Below are 25,581 nucleotides of genomic sequence, written 5' to 3' on the forward strand. Positions count from 1 at the left end.
CCCAGCACTCGGGAGGCAGAGGCAGGCGGATCTCTGTGAGTTCGAAACCAGCCTGGACTACCAAGGGAGTTCCAGGACAGCCTCCAAAACCACAGAGAAACCCTGCCTCGAAAAAAACAAAACTAAACAAACAAACAAAAAAAGAGTGGAAAGCAGTCAAGGAAGACTTGATGTCAGCTACATGACTCTCTACGTGGATACATATATGTATCCATACATGCACACATACATATGAATATACATGCAAACCACACACAGGAACACAAACAATTTTTTGGTGGTAATGCACGCCTTTTATTATTGTTAAAATTTAGTTATTATTTATAGTGTTCTACCTGCAGGCAAGAAGAGGGCATCAGATTTCATTATTGATTGTTGTGAGCCACCATGAGGTTGCTGGGAATTGAACTCGGGACTTTTGGAAGAGCAGTTAGTGCTCTTAACCTCTGAGCCATCTCTCCAGCCCCATAATTTTTAAAAAGAGTAAGCAAATTACTAGATCCATACCAAACAAACGAGACAAAACCAAAATACATGATAACCGGATGTTGAGATGGCTCAGTGGGTAAAAAAGTGGCCTAACAACCTGAGTTTAATGCCTAGGACCCAAATGATGGAGGGAGGGAACTGATTCCTGCAAGTTGCCCTCTGACCTCCACATGAGCACTATGTATGTATGGTATGTGTCTCAGCCCCCTGCCTCTACTTCCCTAATTACAAAAATAATTTTTAAAAAAGTAAGGAACTAAACTGGGCATGGTGGCGCACGCCTTTAATCCTAGCACTTGAGAAGCAGAGGCAGGCAGATCCTGTGAGTTCGAGGACAGCCTGGTCTCATAGTGAGTTCTAGGACAGCCAGGACTATGTAGAGAGATCCTGGCTCAAAACAAACAAGCAAGCAAACAAACAAAACTAATGGACTGGGAAGATGATCAGCAATTAAAAGTGCTTACTGCTCTTCCAGAGGACTGGGGTTCAGTTCCTAGCATCTACACGGTGGCTCCCAACTGTCTGTAACTCCAGTTCCAGCAGACCCCATGCCCACTTCTCACCTTTGCAGTCAATGGCCTACATGTTACACATATATGCCTGCAAACAAAACACCCATGCACATAAAACTTAAACAAATCTAAACCTTAAAAATTATAACTACAAATATTTATAATTATTATAAAATATTAAGAGAATAAATACTGCCAGGCAGTTGTGCACATCTTTAATCCCGGCACTGAGGAAGTCAGATCTCTGTGAGTTTCAGGCCAGTCTGGTGTACAGAGCGAGTTCCAGGACAGCCAGGGCTACATACAGAGAAACTCTGTCTCTATAAACCAAATAAATAAAAATAAACAAATAAAGATAATAAAACAAACTAGTGAATACAAAGTGACATGGATGTGGTGACACACCTTCAATTCCAGCACTCTGGTAACAGAGACAAGTACATCTCTCTGAGTTCCAGGTCAGCCAAGGATACATAGTGAGACAATGTCTCAAAACACAGACACAGACATAGACACACACAAAATACACAATGTAATTATCTTAACTGTCAACTCCATTGGCTTAAGAAAAGCCTAGGTTCGTTATTAAGGCACACCTCTGGCTTCCTAGAGACAGATCATGAGGACTGAACTAATCAATGGATGAATGCGATGGCATCACTGGGACACTGTGAAAAAGAGGTAGGGCTAGTTGAAAAAGGTGACTAGGAGCACATCTTCTCCTGACTCTCTCAAGTATCTCTTTCTTTCCACTCCTGTTCCAATGTGCTTCTGTTGCATCTATATTTAAGAAGACACTGGTCTATAATTAATTGTCTTGTGGTATTTTCGCTAGGCTTTCATTAATGGATCATGGTGACCTCATAAAATGAGTTGGGAAGGGATTCTTCAATATTATGGAGAAGTATGGGGTAGACCAGTGCTAACTCTTTTTTTTTTTTTTTTTACTATATATCCAAAATGTGTTTATTGGGATGACTCCCACTCATCTTGAATCAGATGCTTTTCAATGCTGCTTCCTCCTGAAGCAGCATCCTTCTGTCAGTCAGCCTTGCTTTCCGCCTGTAGGCTGACAGAGGACAGTGGACCCGCCAACACACAAGACTACTGTTTGTGCATGGCTGAAGACTGTGGTGACTTTATAGCATCCTGGGCACTTCACACTCATAAAGTAGGAACTGGGGCTCTGCACCAGTCGCTTTTTCTTGTGTTTCTTCTTTTCCTCTTCTGGAGAGGGATGAAGAAGAGGCATCTTCTCGTAAGGAGGTCGGTCATTGCCAGAAAGGCCACTGCTAACTCTTTAAATGCTTGGCACAATTTGCCAGCAAAGTAGAGACTCTGGTCCTGAAGTTTCTTTGTTAGAAAGTTTATGAACACTTTTGGCAATCTCTACTTGTATTGGGTCTGTTGAGATTTTCAATTTCTTCCACCATCATTTGGGTAGCTTGTGCATTTCTAGAAATTGGTTCCTTTAATATAGATTTTTGTAACTAAAGATGAACAACTTTTCATAAAATTCCCTTATGATTTTTTAAAAATTTCTTCTACATCAGCAGTCATGCCTCAATTCTAATTTCTGACTATGGTTATCTGCATGTTCCCTCTGTTTTTCAATGAGTTTGCTCTAAGTTAAGGAAGAAATCATTGGGTTTTTTTGCTTGTTTGTTTTTTTTTTGGTTTTTCGAGACAGGGTTTCTCTGTATTGTTTTGGAGGCTGTCCTGGAACTCACTCTGTTGACCAGCCTGGCCTCGAACTCAACATAGATCCGCCTGCCTCTGCCTCCCGAGTGCTGGGATTAAAGGCATACACCACCACCGCAGGCTAGAAAGAAATTATTGTGAAGTATAGTCAACACATTCAGCTCTCTATGTGAGCCATTCTTGCTCCTCTTGCTTGATGACAGAGCCTGAGCTTGTTGAAGCACTGACAACTTTTGTATAGGACTGAGAGATAAGCTGTGACTAATTTAAAGCAGTATTAGAGTAGGGATGTCATTCCCCTTGCCAGTGATTGAATCAGGGGTTACCAAAGGTTTTAGCTCTGACATGTAAGACTCATAGGCACATTAGGATCTTGGGTTCTGGTGAATTTGAAAATTTTTTCCCTTTGTCCTGAAAACTAAGTGAGGTACAGATGGGTGGTGGTGATGCACATATTTAATCCCAGTGCTCAGGGAGACTGAGGCAGGTGGATCTCTGGGAGTTCCAGGCTAGCCTGGTCTACAGAGTAAGTTCCAGGACAGTCAGGGATACACAAAGAAACCCTGCCTCAAAAAATGAAATAAAACAAACCCCCCCCCCCCCAAAAAAAAATCAGTGAGGTATACTATTTTCTCTCTAATACCAAGATACCATTATTTTCTTTTTGCTTGTCATTTCTATTTATCTTTGGACTCCAAGGAATTAAACTACCTGAGATTCATGTTCTCTTTAAATCTGGGTTCAAGTTGTTTCCTGCCTATAGTTCAAGGTTTTTTTTTTATTAAAAAGCAAAATAGGGCCGGGCATTGGTGGCGCACGCCTTTAATCCCAGCACTCGGGAGGCAGAGGCAGGCGGATTTCTGTGAGTTCAAGGCCAGCCTGGTCTACAGAGAGAGTTCCGGGACAGCCTCCAAAACAATACAGAGAAACCCTGTCTCGAAAAAAAAGCAAAATAGGCTGGGCATGCTGTTGCACACTTTAATTCTAGCACTTGGGAGGCAGAGGCAGAAAGATCTCTGAGGTTGAGACCAGTCTAGACTACACAGAAAGACCCTGTTTCCACCCACGCACAACTGGTCTATACCAAGTTAATAACATTTTGGAGATGGGAGTTGGACTACTGAAACCACTGCATAATTATCATCTAGAGATTTACTCAATTGTTGTGAGTATACCCAGAATTCTGAGCCCAAACCATTAACATCAAGTAGCACTATAGCTAAGTACAACCTAATCATAGGATCTGCTCCAAGATTACCTCACACAACACTCTACTGCTCGAAACCAGTGAAGCATCTCGTCATGCAGAGTACACAACTGAAGACAAGAGAGAAAAACCTTCTCAGCATCACTGTACCAGCCCGCATCGGAAAGAAAGCCACCTGAAGAACAAGGAAATCAGCAACATTAAGTGACTCAGTAAACTGTGTGAAAGCTACAATGACATGTTTATAACTAAACGCTTAAACAAAACACTCCACAATATTAACTTCTTATGTTTAACTTTTAAAAAGTTTGATCCCCAGCACAGAAGGAAGGAATAGTAATTTGAATTAATAATTGCCTGAAACATACTTTTAACTCTGTAAAGTTGTGAAAACTGTTCAAGTTACAAAATTATCATAGTGAGTGCACACACACACTTACTTTTCCACAATATTTTTTTTTTTTTTTTTTTTTTTTTTTTGGTTTTATGAGACAGGGTTTCTCTGTTTTGGAGGCTGTCGGTCCAGCCTGGCCTCGAACACACAGAGATCCGCCTGCCTCTGCCTCCCAAGTGCTGGGATTAAAGGCGTGCGCCACCAACGCCCGGATCCACGATATTTTTTAAAAGTAGTTTCTGCTTCCCAGACTCTCTGGACATGGGATTGTAGGCTGGCGCTTCCCAGATCTATGTCTAAAATCCATATATGAGAGAGTACATGCCATGTTTCTCTTTTTGTGACTAGGTTACCTCGCTCAGGATGGTTTCTTCTGGTGCCATCCATTTGCCTGCAAATCTCAGGATTCCATTGTGGGTGTCAGTGAGGAGGCCTAGATAATCTATTGAGCCTTGGGCAGTAGATCAGTATTTACCCGGGGTATACAAATGGACTTTGGGCTCCCATCCAATAATGTGAGATGCACTCTCACCCTGAACTCTTGGGGGAGGGTCTAGGCCTTGCCCTGGATGAAATGACAGACTATGGACATCCCCATGGAGGGCCTCACCCTCCCTGGGGAAATGAGGAGATATTGGGGGGTTGGTGGGAGGGCACAGGAGGAGGGGAGGGAAATGGAGAGGGACCTGGAATTGACATGTGAAGCAACCTTGTTTCTAATTTAAATTTAAAAACAAACAATAAAAAAGTAGTTTCTGCTATCCTTACAAATATCTCCACAAAAATTAAAAATAAGCCAGGAGGTGGTGGCACATGCCTTTTAATTCCAGCACTCAGGAGGCAGAGGCAGGCGGATCTAGACCAGCCTGGTCTACAAGAGGTAGTTCCAGGCCAGCCTCCAAAGTCACAAAGATACCCTGTGTCGAAAAACCAAAAAATAGGTAGACAGACAGACAGACAGTCTGTTTAGACAGACAGACAGATAACTAGTTCTGAAAATCAAAAATAAGACCCTAAAAAGATTTAAGTCTCATTTCACAGTTTACAGTAAGCAGTTAAGAATCTGGTGACAGCATGATATAGCAGAAAGACGTGCTGCGGGATCATAGAATTCTAAACATAGCTCACTAAAAGCTATGAGCTGATCCATTTACTCAACTTCTTTAAGTCTACTTCTGTATATGTGAATACTATTACTGTCACTGTGCTGGAATGCCATGAGAATTCAGGAAGACACCACTTACATGCTGAAGTTGAGTAGGTCACACCTAGGTATGACGGTTGCTCACAATCTGCCTATGCAGACCGTGGGAACTCTTGGAGGAACCCTTATCATTAGAAGGTTTAACGACAAGGCCATTACAGAATAAAACATTCCTCTACTTTGTCATTACTCACCTAATACAAAGCCAACTTGGATGGCCTTCTCCTTTACTGCAGCATCTGATTCTGCTATGTAAGAGCACCGTCTACTGAATGAGTAGGCCAAGACAGAAGCAACTTTAACACCATGATCCATCAAAGCCTGAAAACAATGATGGAGCAAATGTCTGAAAGAGAAGAGAAAGGTGATTCTAGAGAGGTAATTGATTTTGCCCCTTTAGAGCTAGCTGCTCCTCTATTAAATATAATACCACTGTTTTCCAAAACAAAAGGTGAGGCTAAGTCTGTAACCTGATGGCACTGAAGGATGGGGCTAGCTTTAAAAATTATATTTACTCCAATAATAAAGACAACTGGGCTGGGGAGATATCTCAGCACTTGCCACACAAGCCTGACAACCCGAGTTTAGATCCTAGACTACATATAAAAGCTGAGCACAACAGCTCAAGCTCTAGTAATCTCAATGCAACCCTATAAGGAGATGGAGGCACAAATAAGAGACTTGTTAGAAGATCACAGTCAGCTAGCCTGGCATATACATCAATGAGCATTAAGAAAGACACTGTCGAGACTGGCGGTGGTGGCACGTGCCTTTAATCCCAGTACTGGGGAGGTAGAGACAGGAGGATCTCTTGAAATTAAGGCCAGTCTGATAGGACAGCCAAAACTACACAAAGAAACCCTGTCTCAAAAAACAAAACAGATGGAGGAAGAGGGAAGAAGGAAAGGGGGAGAGGGAGGGAGGAGAGGGGGGAAGGAGGAGGGGGAGGGAGAGAGACAGAGAAAGACTGTCTCAAGTAAGGTATAAGGCGAGGACCAACCTCCAAAGCCTCAAAACAAAACCATCACATCCCTTGCTAAGCACTTTGTATGTATTTATAAAAGTATGTTCTTTGACTTTTTCCCATAATATAAAGTATGACTATTATTATCATTTGTTCTTCAAGGTTTTTCATTAACTTATAATTCCCAAGCCATGGAATTTGCTATCATAGCATTCAGTGATCTTTTGTCTACTCACAAATATTAATAGCAAAAACATTCTGGAAATGTCTATTACTGATGGCTGAACAAAGTAAGTGTACTTATTCAATACCACTGAACTATATACTATTTTAACACTTTATGTGTGTGTTTTGCCTGCATGTATGTCTATGTACCACATGTATGCCTGCTGTACTTGAAAGGCCACAAGAGGGTGTTACACCCCTTGAAACTAGAGTTTCATTATAGGTGCTGTCCTATAGGTGCTAGGAATTGTGTCTGAGTCCTTTGGGAGAGCAGCCAGTCCTCTTAACCACTGAACCATCTCTCCAGCCTTGAATTATGTATTTTGAAGGTGTATAAGCTGCAGATTTTATAGTATATATGTTTTAGTAGGCTTTTTTTTTTTGTTGAGACCCTGTCTCCCATCTGTAATTCAAGCATTCATGCAGTAGGTGAAAGAGGATCAGGTTAGCAAGTTCAAGGCCATCTTGGGCCACTAGAGACTCTGAAAGAAGGACAGTCAAATTTACGAACACTAGTACACATGTACACAAATTTACCTTTTATCCAAAGCTCTCAAGACTTTAGCAAAAACTTCCAATTCACAGAATTCACTGCCCAGTTGACATAAGCGTCCCTGTTGGTAAAGCTGTTAAAAAAAAAAGATTATTTCAAACTTTTTAATGTTACTTGCTATTCTGTGATGATAAAAACTGGATTTAATAGAGGATTTTAATGATTGACTTTAAGTATTAATATACAGCAATATCAGAATAGAGGCTGACATAAAGAAAAATCTAATGAATTAGCATAGCACCTGGAACATAATAAAGCAACAAGAAGCAGTATACAACTATATATTTATCATATATAAGCCCATCACTTAAGAAACTTAAATGTTTCTTTTTTTCTTTAAACAAAGCTGCATAATTTTAAGTTATTAATATAACAGCAAAGACAGATCTAAAATAAACAGCTTGTTGATATGTGTTCTATTGGGGCCCTTCAGCCAATTCAAATACTCAGCTTAGTTCTGCATGTATTTCATAAGCACTAATGTTATATAGTACATCTATTTATAGATCCAAGATGATAGGACTTAAGTACATCTGTCTTGTTAGAACTGGCTTTTTTTTTGTTTGGTTTTTCCAAACAGGTTTTCTCTGTGTATACCTAGCTGTTCTAGAACTCGCCCTGTAGACCAGGCTGGTCTCAAACTCACAGATCACCTGCCTCTGCCTCATGAATGCTGGGATTAAAGGAGTACACTACCACTACCCAGCAGGAACTGGACCGCCAAGATGGTTTAGAGGATAAAGGAGCTTTATAGCTTAGGCTGATGACTGGAGTTCAATCACAGGACCCATATGTTGGAAAGAGAGAACCAGTTTCCCCAACTGTATACACATTATGTATACAAATATGAAAATAGTTTAATTAATAACATGTTAAAAAACAAATATGAATAGGGCCTTGAAAGATGGCTCATCAGTTAGGAGACTAACTGCTCTTTAGGGGACTCAGGTTCAGTTTCCAGCACTTACATAGTGGCTCACAACTGTCTGTAACTCCAACAGAGGAACCAATATTCTTCCAGCTTCCTTGGGCACCAAGCAAACACATGATACATAGATACAAATTCAGCCAAAGCACCCATACATAAAATAAATGAATGACATTTTTTGTTTTACGAGACAGGGTTTCTCTGTATTGTTTTAGAGGCTGTTGGACCAGGCTGGCCTCGAACTCACAGAGATCCGCCTGCCTCTGCCTCCCGAGTGCTAGGATTAAAGGTGTGCGCCACCACCGCCCGGCATGAATGACATTTTAAAAAAGAAACAAATTCAGTTTTATTATTTTCCCTGGCCTCAATTTATATGTGATAAATATATAGTTGTATACTCAATACTTTTGAACATATGTATATCACACAGTACCTTAAGACCCAGAAATTTTGTTATCTTTGTACACTTTTTATTACAGCTACTTAACACTAAGCTGATGACAACATTAGTTGCAAAAAAGAAGGCAGTTTGTTCATAAAGCAAACATCCTATAGTAAAATTGAAGACAACTATTGTCAGGACAATGAAAGCCAGCTCCAACCACAGAAAACATGGGGAGTTAAGAAAGAAAGGAATGAAAGCCTTGATTCTGAACTGGCACAGCAGCTCCCCAAGTGAATTCAAAATTAACCACAGACTGAAAGTAACAGCTTAGTTGTAATATCAAATTAGCACACAAATCAAGTAGTCTAATTTCTAATAAAAATATGAAAATTTTAATAAAGGGTATAAAAGAAATTGAGTGCAAGGCTGGGTATGGTAACACATACCTTTAATTTCAGCACTCAGGAAGTAGTCTGGCCTATACAGCAAGTTCTAAGGTAGTGAGAGCTACATAAGGGAAACTATGTCGCAAAGAAAAGAAAACAAAGAAGTCCAAAACTATTGTATTAGAAAACAAAACAAAAATAATCAAAGCAGTTGAATGAGCATACATAAATATACAGAAACTCATCTATCCTGTTTATGGTTGTAAGTCAATAAACAGTAAAAATAAACCAAAACAACAACAACAAAAAACTTCAGAAATGAGAGGGACTTATTACCAAGGAAAAATTTCCATGATACACAAAAACTAAGCAAGCTCCCCCCAAATTGGGAGTAATACCATTCCATCTATGTTTGAATGTTGTGTGTCTACAATATATATGCATATATAAAATTTTGAAATGATAGTTAATAGAAAACCTGGTTATCTTTCTACACCCTCAAGGAGAGGACTGCTAAAGAACAGGGTACTGTTTTCTTCAAAGGTGCAGCCACAGAGAACAACCTAATGGCAGAAGTAGTTTAGTGGTAATGGAATGAAGACAATGAGGGTGATTATAACCACAATATAGTGTATGTGTGTACATGAATCTGTCAACAAACACATTTTAAAAGTTTACATATCTGCAGTAAATCTCCACTTCCACCATCACCTCTTTTACTTCCATTACTGTAGCAGTCTGGCAGACCTCGTCTCCCCATTGCCCTTGTCACCCTTAGTTTTCTACACACTAGCCAGAATGAGCCCTTAAAACAGTAAAAAGAGATTGGGTATAGTGAGTTAGAAGCCAGTTAGAGCTACCTAGTAAGACCTTGTCTCAAAATAAAATAAAAAGTAAATTGGTGGGCATGTGGCACATGCCTGTAATCCCAGCAACTGGAAGGGCAGAGGCAGGAGGGCTGCCATGAGTTTGAGATCAGCCTAATCTACACAGTAAGTTCTAGTTCAGTTGCTTAGAACTATATAGTGAGACAATAACTCAAACAACAACAAAAACCACCCTAAATATGCCATTCCCTTTTAATGTTTTTTTAATTGCAGGTTTTTCTTTAATATTTATTTTTATTTTATGTGAATTGGTGTTTTGCTACATGTGTCAGGTTCCCTAGAAACTGGAATTACAGACAGTTATGAGGGGCCATGTGGGTACTAGGGATTGAACCCAGGTCCTCTGGAAGAGCAGCCAGTGCTCTTAACCACTGAGCCATCTCTCCAGCCTACCATTTCCATTTTAAATCTTCCTTATTCTTGCACTCCCTGTGCATTTAGAACATATCCAAACTCTTGAATGTAACCAACTACTGAAAGTAATCTGCCCTCACCTTCTCTTCTGTGGCCCAGTGCGTACCTACACTCCCACCACCTTAGCTCTCAGTTCTGACTTTTGGAAATGTAAGTCATTGTCCCATATTAAGCACAAGCACCAGAATTCTTTGGTTACTTTATAACTCACACTGTCTCTACTACCATGCTACTTTCTTGTGGAGCTCTTTCAGATTTTCAATTTATTATATTTTTTCCATGATACAGTGTGCTGTCTTCCAGAAGCAGACTCAGGATATACATGCATCAACCAAAAAATGCATCTGTGAACCATCACTCCATTAGGTTCTTCATTCTATGAAGTGGCTTCAGTCACTACTATATCCCCAATCCTTAGCACAATGCCTGGTACTAGATATGCATTTAAATTTTTGGAATGAGTAATGCAAATTGGTAGTTACCATAATCTCTGGATGGAACTTGGAACTCAGAAGACAAAATTCAAGACAGTTTATACTTTGTAGTTTATAATTAGCCAATCAAGTATTCAGTATTGTTAATTATTTTTTATTCAGAAGTTGGTGAATATGATATTAAGGAAAATCCCCAGATTTTACACATAGGTATATTGCTCCAACCATGTTATAAACACATTAATGAAAATGTTCTAACAACTTAGCTTTTTGTCTTGTTTTGTTTGTTTTTCAAGACAGGTTTTCTCTGTGTTACAGCTCTAGCTGTCCTGGAACTCACTTTGTACACCAAGCTTGGCCTCGAACTCACAGAGATGGACTGCCTCTGCCTCCCAAGTGCTAGGATTTAAAGGCATGTGCCACCACCGGGTTTATACTTAACTTTTCACAGTACCTTAAAAAAATTTTTTTTTTTTTTTGTTTTCGAGACAAGGTTTCTCTGTATTGTTTTTGGAGGCTGGCCTCGAACTCACAGCGATCCTCCTGCCTCTGCCTCCCAAGTGCTGGGATTACAGGCGGCACAGGAGGATCGCTGTGAGTTCGAGGATGGGCTGGACCGACAGCATCGAAAACAATACAGAGAAACCCTGTCTCGTAAAAACCAAAAAAAAAAAAAAAAAAAAAAAAAATCTAAGTATTTGGCTTTATTGTTCTCTCTTGCTCTCTCTCTCTTTTTTTAAAATACTTTTTAAACAGATTTTATTTTGTTAATTTTGGTTTTTTGAGACAGGATTTCTCTGTGTAGTCCTGGCTATCGTAGAACTTGCTCTATAGACCAGACTGGCCTGCCTCTGCCTCCCAAGTGCTGAGATTAAAGGTGTGTGCCTCCACCTCCTGGCCTTTCCAGCCCCCTTTAAAAAAATATCTGTATTAATTTTTGAGGATGTCATACAATGTATTTTGGTCATATTCAATCTTGCCTCCCGCAATTCCTTCCAGATCCAGCCCCCTTCACTGCCAAGTTCAATTTGTGTTAGACATATTCTCTTGGCTGTAAAGCCATCCATTGATGCTTGGGTTCCAACAGCCACATCCTTAAAGAAAAATCAACTCTTCCTCTCCAATGGCTGTCAGTTGCCAACAGCTCCTCACTCCATGCTGGTATTTTGTCTAGCTTGAAGCAGGACTTGTGCATGCCTTCACAACTGCTGTGATTCACATACACAACTGCCCTGCTGTTTCATTGTGATTATCTACAATCTCTGACTCTTACAGTCTTTTTAGTTTCTTACTCTACAATGAACCTGGAGCCTTGGAAGGAGAGAGTATGAGCTAAGAATTAAACAGTCTTATTCTCTGTACCTTGTCCAGTTGCAGATCTCAACTGTGCTGTGTGTGTGTGCATGCGTGCGTGCGTGCGTGCGTGTGTGTGTGTGTGTGTGTGTGTGTGTGTGTGTGTGTGTGTGTTTTAAGTAACTTTTTTAGGGCAAAGCTGGTAGAACAGCAACCTCACTTTTCTACTTAAGAGACTATGACAAAAATGAAAAAAAATTGAGAACAAATTATGAATACGGTTACTTTATAGATAAAAATAGATGTTTCCTATTTTAACACCAGATTAAGGCAGATTCATTTCATAAAACTCAGAGCTCACGGCACCTGTTGTATCTTCATGGTTTTGATAGCAAAGACCAAAATGCTATAACAAGGAGCATTCCAATTATTTTGACTTATTTTTGGTGCTAAGGCTGAAACTCTTGTTTTATATATATAGATGTATATATATTTTTTAAAGATTTGTTTGTTTATTATATATCCAGTGTTCTGCCTGCATACATGCTTGCACACTAGATCTCATTACAGATGGTTGTGAGCCACCATGTGGTTGCTAGGAATTGAACTCAGAACCTCTAGAAAAGCAGACAGTGCTCTTAACCTCTGAGCCATCTCTCCAGTTCCCAAAACCTTGGTTTTGCACATACTAACTGTGTACTCTAACCCAGCCCCACTTTTATTAACTAAATAAATATCTGAATATTTGAATAAGGCACAATGCTAGTTTGGAGAAAATAGTGGTGACCCCCCCCCATATACCCCACAGCTATACAAAGAACTTTTCTCTTATCTGTACAATTAACTGTTATCTATCAGAGAAGAAAAACGGTCTGCACAGACTTAGGAAGGAACCTAAAGAAGTTTAAGATGACAAATTAAATACTCTCCTCAAGAAACCATTTCAGTTGACATCTGCAAAAGAATGGAAGTATGACAAATAGCAATGTCACAGATGCAGACATCCGACCCTTTTTAAACAGAAACACAAGGTAAAAATATAATAACTCTTGTATAAACATCTGAGTTTGAAGCCTTTCTTTTCTTTTCCTTCCTTCCTTTCTTTCCTTCTTTCTTCAAGACAGAGTTTCTCTGGCTGTCCTGGAACTCACTTTTGTAGACCAGGCTAACCTCGAACTCAGATCTGCCTGACTCTGCCTCCCAAGTGCTGGGATTATAGGCGCGCACCACCACCTGACTTGAAGCTTTTCAAAAGCAGAAAATCTACAGTTGTCAAAAATTAAGAAGATGTAAACTTAGCCTGATGTGGTAGTACACTCCCTTAATCCTAGCACTCAGGAGGCAGAAACAGATGGTTCTCTAAATTCAAGGCCAGCCTAGTCTCTACATAGTGAGTTTTAGGACAACCAGGACTATACAGAGAAATCCTATCTTGAAAAACCAGGCCTAAAAGCTAGGTGTGGTGGTACACATCTGTAACCCCAGCACACAGGAGGCTGATGTGGGAAGATTGTGAATTTCAGGCCATTCTGCGTTAAATAACCAGACTATATCAACCAAACAAACCAGGAACTAGATAGAGCGGTGGCTCAGTCATCCAAATGCTTGCAACAACTAGTAAGCATGTGGACCTCAATTCAATCTCCAACATCTACACAAAGCAAAAAAGCCTCTCTTATAATCCCAGCACTGGGGAGGCAGAGACAGGGTAATCGCAGAATTAGTGGGTCAGCTAACCCTATTTCCCACCACACACACACACACACACACACACACACACACACACACACACACACACACACACAGCTAAGAGAGACCCTTCCCAAAACCAAAGTGGAGCAGGGCATGGTGGCACATTCCTTTACTCAGGAGGCAGGCAGGCACATCTCTGTAAGAGTTCAAGGCCAGCCTGGTCTACATAGTAAACACTGTCTGAAACAAACAACAAAAGGACCAAGGTACACAGCTCCTGAGGAATAATATCCAAGGTTGACCCTCTGATTTACACATACACTACACACACAACCACATTTACACGGGAAACCAAACAAATCTGATATGAACCATGAAATTCACAAAGTCCTCACAGAGACAAATGTAAAAGCACACGGGTGGGAGGATAATGCCATTTCATATAGCAACCACTGAAATTCCAAATAGGGTTTCTCTGTGTGGCCTGGATTGTCCCAGAACTCACTCTGTAGACCAGGATGGCCCTGAACTCACACAGATCCACCTGCCTCTGCCTCCCAAGTGAAAGACCTGCTCCACCACCGCCTAGCCCATAGAAGAAGGAGGAGGAAGAGGAGGAGAAGGAGGAGGAGGAGAAGGAGAAGGACAAGAAGGAGAAGGACAAGAAGAAGAAGAAGGATGAAGGAAGAGGAGAAGTAGTAGCAGAGCAGCAGCAGCAAGAACTGAAAAGAAAAAAAGAGAAAAGTGAATTTACAGCTAAAAAAACACTTAAGAGAAAGATGCGGTCTGAGGAGATGGCTCAGTGGATGAGTACTTGCTGCCCAAGCTAGAGGACCTAAATTCAAACCCCCATCAGTACTGTAAAAGACTGGGCATGATCACATGTGAGCATAATTCTAGCACTGGAACTTGCTGGCTAACAGCCTAGCTCTGGGTCTAGTGAGAAACTCTCTCAAGATAAAACAGTCACATATATATGTCTATATGTGGGAGGAAAAAAGATAAAGCAGAGTGATAAAACTACAGCCCACAATGTCTTCTGTGATCTTGGTATACATGCGTGCAAGTGCACATACATTTCAGATCATTACACATTACATATACTCAGCACATGAAAAGATATTTTCCAGGACCACTGAAAAGAGCTGGGGATGTAGCTTAGCCAATAAAGTATTTGGCAGCCCTGTGAATGGATGTCTATAATCCCAGTACATGGGAGGCAGAAGGATCAGAACAGACTTATTCTTAACCATTTAGGAAGTTCAAGGCCACCCTAGGCTATATGAAATTCTGTCTCTAAAAACGGGAACATAAGTAGTTAGTGGGACTCAGGATCCTGACTGAAACAAGTAAATTGAAATTAGATATGTGCTGGACGGTGGTGGTGCCCACCTTTAGTCCCAGAACTCGAGAGGTAGACACAGATGTATCTCTGAGTTTGAGGCCAGCCTGGTCTACAAAGTGAGTTTGAATTGCAGGACAGATTCCAAAGCTAAAGAGAAACCCTGTCTCAAAAAACAAAAAAACAAAAAACAAAAAAGGAATTAGACATGTATTATACTAGAATTAGACATGTATTATACTAGAATGTTAGTTTCTAAACTACCACAGGTGAAGCCTAATCACAGTACTCTAGAGGCAGAGGCAAGCAGACCTCTGTGAGTTGAGACCAGTCTTGTCTACAGAGCTAGTTCGATGACAGCCAAGGCTATCAAAGAAACCTTGTCTCAAAAAAGCCAAAAGGAAACTATTGAAAACAAACAAAACACAACAGGATCTCACTGTTTGTATTAGGCTACCTACCAGGTTGGCCTCTAATTTCTAGACCCTCCTGTTTTAGCCTCCTAACTCATGCTACCAAGCCAGATTAAAAGAAACAGTAATTTTGTGTTAAAGATGTTTCAGTGAGCAAGGGCTTGCTGCCAAGGCTGAGGACCCAGAGTTTGATTCCCAGAACTCACATGGTAGTGGGGAGAGAGAACCAACTCCTGAAAGTTTTCTCTGATCTCCACATGTGTATATACACAGTAAGTAGTTAAATAAATGTGTATGTATATATACACATATACATAAGAAATGGCAACATTTAGAGATAAACACAGGTCTATCCATCACCCTATTCTATTTTTGTATGTGTTTAATTAAACATGAAAGTTTTGTTTACTTTTATGGTGCTGTGGATCTAGCTAACAAGGACCTCAAACATGCTAGGCAAGCACTCTACCTCCAGCAGGGAAAGGGAGCTGAAGAGATAGCTCAGCAGTTAGAAACACACACAGCTCTTTCAGAGGACACAAACTCATTTAATACATCTAGCTCCAAGCTCTTCAGGGGATTCCATGCTTTCTTCTGGACTCCCAAGTGTACCTTCCCTCCCTCCCTTTTTTGATTTTTTTGAAAATGGTCTCACTATGAAATCCCAGCTGTTGTGGCACTCACTATATAGGTATGTGTACATCATATTCATTCTCACTCTCTCTGTCTCTGTCTCTCTCTCATACACACACACTCACTCACTCACAAAGTAAAATAAAAATAGTGTGTTGGGCCAGGGGATGGTGGCACACGTTTTTAATCCCAGCACTCGGGAGGCAGAGGCAGGCGGATCTCTGTGAGTTCGAGGCCGGGCTGGACCGACAGCCTCCAAAACAATACAGAGAAACCCTGTCTCGTAAAACCAAAAAAAAAAAAAAAAAAAAAAAAAAAAAGTGTGTTGGGCAATACAGCTCAGCAGGTAAAGATACTTGCCACCAAACCTGACAACCTGAATTTCATCCCTGGAGCTCAGAGAGGAAAGATAAACGACTCTAATAAGTTGTCCCTCTCTGGCTTTCACACAAATGCCATTGCATAAGTGAAAATGCACAAGTGCACAAACATACTCTTTAAAATAAACAAAAGGAAAACAAACAAATTCCTTAAAAAACAAAAACCAAGCACGGTAGCATGCCTACCATTAAGGAGGAAGAGGCTAGAAGATCTTGAGTTTCAAGCCAGCCTTGGCTACATAAAATCGTGTCTTAACAACATCAGAGGGGAGGAGAGAGAAGGGAGATGTAGGGGAACAGAGGGAGGAAAGAAATGGATGCTGGGAATTTAGCTCAGTCAAACAAAATGCTTGTTTGCTTTGTAAGCATGAGGACCAGAGTTAAATCCCCAGCATCCATGTAAAAGGATGGCACTCTACTGCATACTTATGGCCCTAACACTTGAAAGTGGAGACAGCAAGATCCATGGGACACATTGGTCAGTCAGTCTAGCCAATGAGACACTGTCTTAACAGAGACAGATGGTAATCTTGAAGATGATACTCAAGGATGTTCTCTGGCCTTCATACACAAGTGTATATATGGGCATTATTTTTAAAACATCAAAACTGATATTAGTCGGGCAGCGGTGGCATACTTTAATCCCAGCACTTGGGAGGCAGAGACAGTGGATTTCTGAGGGCTACACACAGAAATCCTGTCTCAAAAACCCAAAATCAAAATAATCAAGAAATGTCAATTTGTACTCCCACAAACACTGAAGTAGTTTCTATTTGTAATATTCTTTGTTTTCCTTTTAGGGTTCTATTTTTATTGGGTGTATACAGGTGTACAGCCTCTGCTGTAGATACACAGAGGACACATAGAGGACAATCTTGAAATCTGTTCCTCAGGAATACTGACCACCTCAGTTGTTTTGAGGTAGGGTCTTACACTGGCCTGAAGCTCACCAACTAGGCTAGGCTGGCCAGTGAGTCCCAGAGAACCTGGCCTGTTCTGCCGCCTGAATTCAGGTCCTCATGCTTCTAATTTTTCTTCTTTTGTTTTTTTGAGACAGGGTTTCTCTGTGGCATTGGAGGCTGTCCTGGAACTTGCTCTTGTAGAACAGGCTGGTCTTGAACTCACAGAGATCCGACTGCCTCTGTCTCCAAGTGCTAGGATTAAAGGCGTGCCCGGCTCCATTGAGCCATTTTTTTTTTTTTTTTTAATGAGACAGGGTTTCTCTGTATTGTTTTGGAGGCTATCATTCCAGCCTGGCCTCGAACTCACAGAGATCCACCTGCCTCTGCCTCCCGAGTGCCCGGCCCATTGAGCCATTTTTATACCCAAATATATGCTATTTTAAAAGGCAATGTAAGTACTGTAGTGGTGGCGTGTGCCTTTAATCCCAGCACGCAGGAGGATTTCTCTTGGGTTCGAAGCCAGCCTGAGAATAGTAAGGGCTACTCAGAGAAAACCAGTATCCAAAAAAAAAAAAAAAAGAGGGAGGGAGGGAAGGAGGAGAGTGAGGGACAGGGAGGGGGGGAAGGGAAAGGAAAGAAGAAAATTTCAAGGCCTGGTAAAGCTAAGTTAATTCAAGGCCATACCAGGTAACTTACTGTATCAAAATGAAAAGTAGCCAGGGTGGTGGCTTAGACCTTTATACTTACTTTTTATTTATTTAGGTTTTTCAAGGCAGGATTTCTTTGTATGTAGCCCTGGCTGTACCGGAACTCTGTAGACCAGGGTGGCCTCGAACTCATGGACATCTGCCTGTCTCTGCCTGAGGGCTGGGATTGAAGGGGTGCACCACTGCCAGGCTCCATTCGCTTTATTTTATTTTATTTTTTTTTGAGACAAGGTCTCTCAGTGTAGTTCTGGCTATCTTGGAATTATATACATATATAAGTCTGAGGCACAAACTCAAGAGTCTCCTGCCTCTACGCACTGTGCCTCAGGCTTAAATCCAGCATAGCAGACTAATCTGGTCCTCAGAGTCCCAGGACAACAGCCAAGGCTACAATTGAAACCCTTTCTCAATACTCTACCTCACACTTGGATGTTAAGGCTTAAATAAAATAATGTAGATGAAAGTATTTCACACAGCTACAAGCATGGCACTGGGGTTCAATTTAAATATTTGACTATAAAATAGTAAAGTGTACCCAAAAGAAGCAATATGAAAACTGAACCACATGAAGACAAGACATATGACAAGAGCACTAACTGTTCACACTAATAATCTTCAGTGGAAGTAAAAGGTACTGAAGTATTTTTCCTGGTTAGATTCCCAGTGACTGGCTCTAAAAGGTGTATACGGCTGCATATACAACTTAATAAAATTGACAGAAATAGCTCACACTGCAGCAGTTTTCCAGGTTGAGAAGAGCAAATTAATTTGTCCTTGGAACAAATGTAGTTTAATTACACACGGGACCATTTGGAATGGAGGGAGATTTCCTTCTAAACCCCCAAATTATAATACACGTTATCAAAATGAATCTTCTCCAAATATTTATGAGGGGAACGATTTTAGCTGTTCAGAGCTGGTGCAAAGCAGCAGGATTTTATACACTGCAGTATGTCAGTTGCTCATTCTGAAAAAATGCTCAAGCTGGAAAAAGCAGACAATATCTCTAATAAAGCAAACTCCCTAAAACACCACACATACAGAAGAACACATACATCTGCTAAATATCAAATCACACCGTTGTTGACAACTTACTCATTAAATCGTATTTAAGATCTAAAAATAAAAATAAAACCTCTACTGGTCATAGTTTGCAAAGGTGGCTACAGCAAACTGGAGTTCTCGTTGACTCAAAGCAAGGATCAGTGAATAAATCCAGTGTTCACACTCAAATGTGGGGGAGAGGAAAAGGGAGGCTCCAAGTCCATAAAGTTCTCCTCCCTCTCAGAACACTGCAAAAAACTGTCCACGTCTAAGGACACTTACCCTTGAAACTCCTTGGAGAGCAACTTGGGAGACTTTCTGTTCAGATTTTTGAGGGGGAGTGATTTTTGGAATGCTGCAAAATTTAGATTTCTACTTTCCTTAAGAGCCAGTCAACGCTCTCCTATTAATAAAATCCCTAATTCAACACCCAAGTATAAGCTGAAAAGCCAAAACAAAACCTGAAACCACACAAAAAGATTTCAATACGCAAATGAAGACCACAGACTATTTCCAATAATCCCTAAGTAAATCATTTCGGTTTGAGAGGAGAAAGGAAAAAGGGCAGAACTCCGACCAGCGGAGGAAGGAAAAAAAGAAAAGAAAGCAGTAGTGTGTGTGTTGGGGGGGGGGGGGATAGTGCCGACAAGAACTGGGGGGAGGAGTACAGCACACACAAAAAAAAAGTCTAGCTGATGCTGACACTAAAGAGGACAGGGCGGAAAATACCCCAGCGACAGGAGGACGGGGTGGGACCGGGCTGGGCCGGGCATTCCCTGCAGGCCTACCCAGGGACCGCTGAGAGGATGGGGGGCAGTACTCTCACAAGAACTCCCCGGGCCCCACAGCTCGGGAGGCAGACGCGGGGGTGGCGAGTTATCGAAAAGTCGCTACCGCTGCCGGTCTCTGCGGAGATCCTGCCTCGAGTGCGGCGACCGGGCCGCGGACGTGGAAGGGGGGTGCGGCCCGGGGCGGCAGCGGGGTCCGAGCGAGCAGGTCGGCCGTACCTTGTAGTAAACGTCGAACTGGATATTCTCCGGCAAGGAGCGGATGTCGCGACGCGAGCGGATGTAGTTGTCCACGACAGCGGAGATGGCGGTGTTGTAGAGCGTCTCGGGGATCCACTCGAGCTCCACGGCCGCCATCTTCCCTCGCTCCTCCTCCGCCTCCTCCCGCAGGCCCCCGCCTCCCTCCGTAGCGAACCCGTGTGCGGCCCCGGAGGCTTCCGAGGGGCGGCGACCACGCGGACGCGCGCTTCACGGATCCGGCCGCCCGGCCTCCGCGTGCGCACGCGATCTGAAGGCAGACGGCGGGGGCGGCGGCGGCTGGATACCGGGAAGACCGGGACGAACGCAGAGCACGGCCGAGCCCAGACCCTCACATTCCGGGAAGGAAAGCAAGCCCGGTTCCGTTCCGGCGCCCAGCTCTGCAGGGGCGGGGCTGCGTGTGCGACGTCATGACGTCAGCGCGCGCTGACGCTCCGGGGAAGGAATGCGGCAGGCGGAAAACTTGGGAGAAAGCGCGGGGAGCGCCTAAGCGGCAGCGGGTGCGAATTCCAAAAGGGCTGGGCGCTGGGGTGGCTGGGAGGTAGTTAGGACATTATTTAACTCAGCGTGCTATGGCTCTCCAGCTCAGACTTGTTTCAGTGAGTTTTAGACGAGAGCCCTCTTGAACTTTCACGTAAAAATGTAGACTTGATCTTTTCTTCACAAAAGTGCACAGTAGGGCAGAGAGTAGTCCATGTCTTTTATCTCAGCTTTTGGGAGGCAGAGGCAGGAAGATCTCTGTGAGTTCGAGGCCAGCGAGTTCCAGTACAGCCAGAACTGTTACACAGACAAACCCTGTCTTGAAAATATATAAATAAATAAAAATTCTTTTACAGTAAATCAAAGTTTGACATGCATTCTCAGACTACTGGAAGAATTTGGTTAAAAAGCTAAACTAAAAAGTAAATACAATTAATGGATTTTTAAAATGCTAAACGGGGCTGGAGAGATAGCTCAGTGGTTAAGAGTGTTTGCAGCTCACAAAGTAGACCCTGCTTCAGTTCCCAGCGCCCACATAAGGAAGCTCCATTTTAGGGGACTTGATGCCCTTTTTGGGTTTCTCCAGGCACCTGCTCCCATGTGGTGCACATGCATATAAGCTCTGCCACTGAGCTAAATCCCCAGTCCCTCAGCCTTCTTTCTTATTCCTCCCAGGACCTGCTTAGAGTGTCACTGCTCAGTGTGCTGGGTCCTCACACATCAGTCACTAAGCAAGAAAGCGTCCCACAGGTCTGCCTACCTACCAATCTGATGGAGGCATTTGCTCAGTTGAGGTTCCCCCTCCCAAGAAGGTCCTAGGTGTAGGGAAAAGAGAACAGCCAAAGAAACCACTCTGTCCCTGCAACCAGAACTAAAGAAATGTATCCTGACCCTGAAACCAGTGCCAAAAGAGCACACTTTGTCCCTGGAATCAGTCAGTGAAAGAAATGCACCCTGGCCCTAAAATTGGAGCCAAAAGACTAAAAAGGACCAGAGAAAGAAACACACTTTGGCCCTGAAAGTGGAGCCAAATCTGACCCTAATCCCGTGCAGAAAACTAACCAATCCTCAAGCAGATCTCTAGCCAATCTGAGCTCAGCACTAAAATCTGACCAATCCCCACCCTGGAAGCCTATATAAACCCTGTGTCTGTTCTACCAGGCTGTCCTCTGCCACTCTGGCAGGGGGCAGCCACTCTCCTGGATCCTTGTCTCCCAATAAACCCCTTGGATGAGCTTTGGGTGAAGATCTTTTCTGACAGAGCAGAGGCGACCCTGGGCAGAGCAGAGTGAGCAGGGCTGTAACACTTTTGTCGAGAAACCTTCCCTTGGCAGAGCTCTGCTCTCTGCTCAGCTCTCTGGGAGCAGAGCTGAGCTGTAGCAACTTAGCCCAAGAAACCACCGGCCGAGCAAAACTGCTACACTAGGCGAACATCCCCAGCTGGAAAACCCTGTCCTGCCAGAGTGGAGCCGATGCACTGGGGAAGCCTTTCTCCGAGGCAAAGGCTGTAAGCTGCTAATCTTACTGCAGCCTGTGGTGGTCCTTGGCTCCCCAGCTCCAGGATACCTTTCCACCTGAGCTGTGTAACACTCAGTATTCTGTGGCTCCCGAGTGCCAGAATACCTGACCCACTCCTGTTCCATCCCCATCCAGCCCGAAATGCCTACGCTAGGTTATGTTGACAACAAGAAAAAAACCACCAGTACAACGTGTCTGAGCAAACACAAGTACACATCACATCAATCTTTTTCAAGCTGAATGAGTAGTGGCTGTGATACAGACCCTCATCCAGTCCTCAGCTTTAGCAGCCATGACAGAATGCATAAAAGACCCAGCAAGACAAAGTCCCCTGACTCAGCAAAGTGTGCTAAACTTCCAACCTTGCCCCTCACTAGGAAGGCAGATAATTTCCAGGTGGCAAGGAACCAATCAGAAGTTAGCTGGCCTCCAAAGTCACAGAGAACTCCTGACTCGGGAAAAAAAAAAAAAAAGTTAGCTGGCTGGCTCTGGATGTGCTTTAAGGTAACTTGCCATGCAGAGCATAGCAACCAGTTAACCAATCAACACAGGACAGATCATCTGGAAGTGCACCAATCATGAGTCTGTTGTGGACCCTCAGACACTCCCCTTGCTCTGCCACCAATAAATTCCTCTCCCCTCAGTCCCTCTGGGTTCTTCTCTCCTCACTGCTGTGTTGGACAGACAGGAGAAATGGAGTAAATACAGTTAACACATCAAACAATAAAACTCTTTGCTTTTGCATTGGATCTGGGCTCTTGGTGATTTGGGGGTTGAGAATTTGGGCATAACAATAGGCCTTGACTGAAATGGAAATTTAAGTTTTCCCCTAGTACAGTAGAGGAGATGTTGATTGGGAGTTTCGGTCACAGCTCTCACTTATTTATTTATTTCTGGTTGTTTGAGACAGAGTTTCCCTTTGTAACAGCTCTGGCTGTCCTGGAACTTGCTATCTAGACCAAACTGGCCTCAAACTCACTGAGATCCCCCTGCCTCTGTCTCCTAAGTACTGGGATTAAAGGCATGCGCCACCACTGCCAGGCTGACTCTTTTCTTATTCTTTTTTTTTTTTTTTTTTTTTTTTTTTGGTTTTTTGAGACAGGGTTTCTCTGTATTGTTTTGGAGGCTGTCCTGGGACTCACTCTGTCTTTTCTTATTCTTATGAACACCTGTTAGTTATGTAAATTAATTTGATAAGTCTGATTTTAAGAATTTGATGTAGCATCTTTCTGTTCTAGGAATTTAACAAGGAAGTTACCTCTATAATTTTTGGTAACATTCTCAATTTCTTTCTTCCTGATGTTTTTTTTAAAGACAAGGTCTTACTATGTAGACAAGGCTGGCCTCAAACTCAGAAATCTGCCTGACTCAACCTCTGCTTCTGCCTTCTAAGTGCTGGGTTTAAAGTAATGCACTACTACCCTAGTTTCTTCTCAATTAGTCATTCTATAGCAATGTAAATCATGAAGACAACAACAATGTCCACTCCTGTTTTATTTATTCTTTTTTTATTTATTTAGTTTTTTTGAGACAGGATTTCTCTGTGTAGCTTTGTGTGGAAACAACAGACCTTGGCCGGAGACCCACTTCCCCATCAGCCTGGGAGCAGGCAGCTGTAAGACAATGTTTACTAAAACGTGTTTACTGAAAACGATCCAGTGTCCATAAGAAATGTTTACCGGAGCAATAAGTTCCTGGAAAGGGCTTGCCCACGGAAACTCCCTGACCTGGACCTTTTACAAAGACTAATCGTCTCTTCCTGACCCACCCACCGCTGCCTCTGGGGTCAGAGCAGAACCAGCCAGGGGTAAGGAAGGGAGCAGGAGCTTTTCTTGAGGGAAGCCTTTCTTGGGAAGTTTTCTTTCTTTCTTTCTTTTTTTTTTTTTTTTTTTTTTTTTTTTGGTTTTTCGAGGCAGGGTTTCTCTGTGGCTTTGGAGGCTGTCCTGGAACTCCCATGGTAGTACAGGCTGGTCTTGAACTTAGAGAGATCCGCCTGCCTCTGCCTCCCGAGTGCTGGGATTAAAGGCATGTGCCACCAACACCCGGCCCGCAACTTTTCTTCTTATTGTGACAAAATGTTTGACAGAAACAGATGTGAAGGGCTTATTTGGCTCCCAGTTTGAGGGTATCCTCCATCTTGTGGGGAAATCATGGCAGCAGGAGTGTGAGGAGGCTGATTGCATTGCACCCATAAGCAGGAGCAGAGAGAGAAGAATACTGATGTTTCCGCCTCCCAAGTGCCTCTGCCTCTGCCTCTGCCTCTGCCTCCTCTGCCTCTGCCTCCTCTGCCTCTGCCTCTGCCTCCTCTGCCTCTGCCTCCTCTGCCTCTGCCTCCTCTGCCTCTGCCTCTGCCTCCTCTGCCTCTGCCTCCTCTGCCTCTGCCTCCTCTGCCTCTGCCTCCTCTGCCTCTGCCTCCTCTGCCTCTGCCTCTGCCTCTGCCTCTGCCTCCTCTGCCTCTGCCTCTGCCTCTGCCTCTGCCTCCTCTGCCTCTGCCTCTGCCTCCTCTGCCTCTGCCTCTGCCTCTGCATGTGCTACCAAGACAGGCTGCTTTCTTTTTATATAGATTGGGACCCCAGTTCATGGAATGCTGACACTCACATTTAGGGTGGGTCTTCCTCCGTTTATATGTAGTTGGAAAAATTCACCGAATAATGTTTTAATAAGGTATCATTGTAAGTGTTTCGGGCAGATAGGGATGGAACAGGAGTGGGTCAGGTATTCTGGTACTCAAGAGTCCCAGAATACTGAGTGTTACACAGCTCAGGTGGAAAGCTATCCTGGAGCTCGGGAGCCAAGGACCACCACAGGTTGCAGTAAGCTTAGCTGCTTACAGCCTTGCCTCAGAGAAAGGCTTCCCCGGTGTATGGGCTCCGCTCCGGCAGGACAGGTCCTTCCAGCTGGGGATGTTCGCCTAGTGTAGCAGTTTTGCTTGTCCAGCGGTTTCCTGGGCGAAGTTGCTACAGTTCATCTCTGCTCAGGGAGAGCAGAGAGCAAAAGAGCAAAGTGTAACAACTCTTCTCTGCCAAGGGAAGGTTTCCCAGGCAAGTGTTACAGCCCTGCTCTGCCCAGGGTCGCCTCTGCTCCATCTCCACCGCAAAAGAAGATCTTCACCCAAAACTCATCCAAGGGGTTTATTGGGAGAAAGCAGCTGGGCCAGGCAAGCTGAACAGACACAGGGTTTATATAGGGCTTCCAGGGTGGGGATTGGTCAGATTTTAGTGCTGAGCTCAGATTGGCTAGAGCTCTGCTTAAGGATTGGTTAGTTTTCTGCACGGGATTAGGGTCAGATTTGGCTCCACTTTCAGGGCCAAAGTGTGTTTCTTTCTCTGGTCCTTTTTAGTCTTTTGGCTCCAATTTTAGGGCCAGGGTGCATTTCTTTCACTGACTGATTCCAGGGACAAAGTGTGCTCTTTTGGCACTGGTTTCAGGGTCAGGGTACATTTCTTTG

The 25,581-nt window shown here is 43.0% G+C and overlaps 1 protein-coding gene and 1 pseudogene across 1 annotated transcript in view; both read right to left on the reverse strand.

The window, feature by feature from the left end:
• Positions 1-20,521, reverse strand: part of Appbp2 (amyloid beta precursor protein binding protein 2) — a 43,982-nt gene extending 23,461 nt beyond the window's left edge. Inside the window, exons 1-4 of the mRNA XM_005076911.4 lie at positions 20,097-20,521; positions 7,234-7,322; positions 5,702-5,853; positions 3,961-4,084 (exon numbers count right to left, since the gene is read on the reverse strand). Of these exons, the coding sequence (XP_005076968.1) occupies positions 3,961-4,084; positions 5,702-5,853; positions 7,234-7,322; positions 20,097-20,234 (503 nt within the window). The 5' untranslated portion in view covers positions 20,235-20,521. The remainder of the gene's footprint in view (positions 1-3,960; positions 4,085-5,701; positions 5,854-7,233; positions 7,323-20,096) is intronic.
• Positions 1,254-2,715, reverse strand: LOC110342177 (annotated as a pseudogene).
• Positions 20,522-25,581: the final 5,060 nt, after the last annotated feature.

This window comes from Mesocricetus auratus, unplaced genomic scaffold (assembly GCF_017639785.1).
Source record: "Mesocricetus auratus isolate SY011 unplaced genomic scaffold, BCM_Maur_2.0 Super-Scaffold_100007, whole genome shotgun sequence".
Lineage (NCBI taxonomy): Eukaryota > Metazoa > Chordata > Mammalia > Rodentia > Cricetidae > Mesocricetus > Mesocricetus auratus.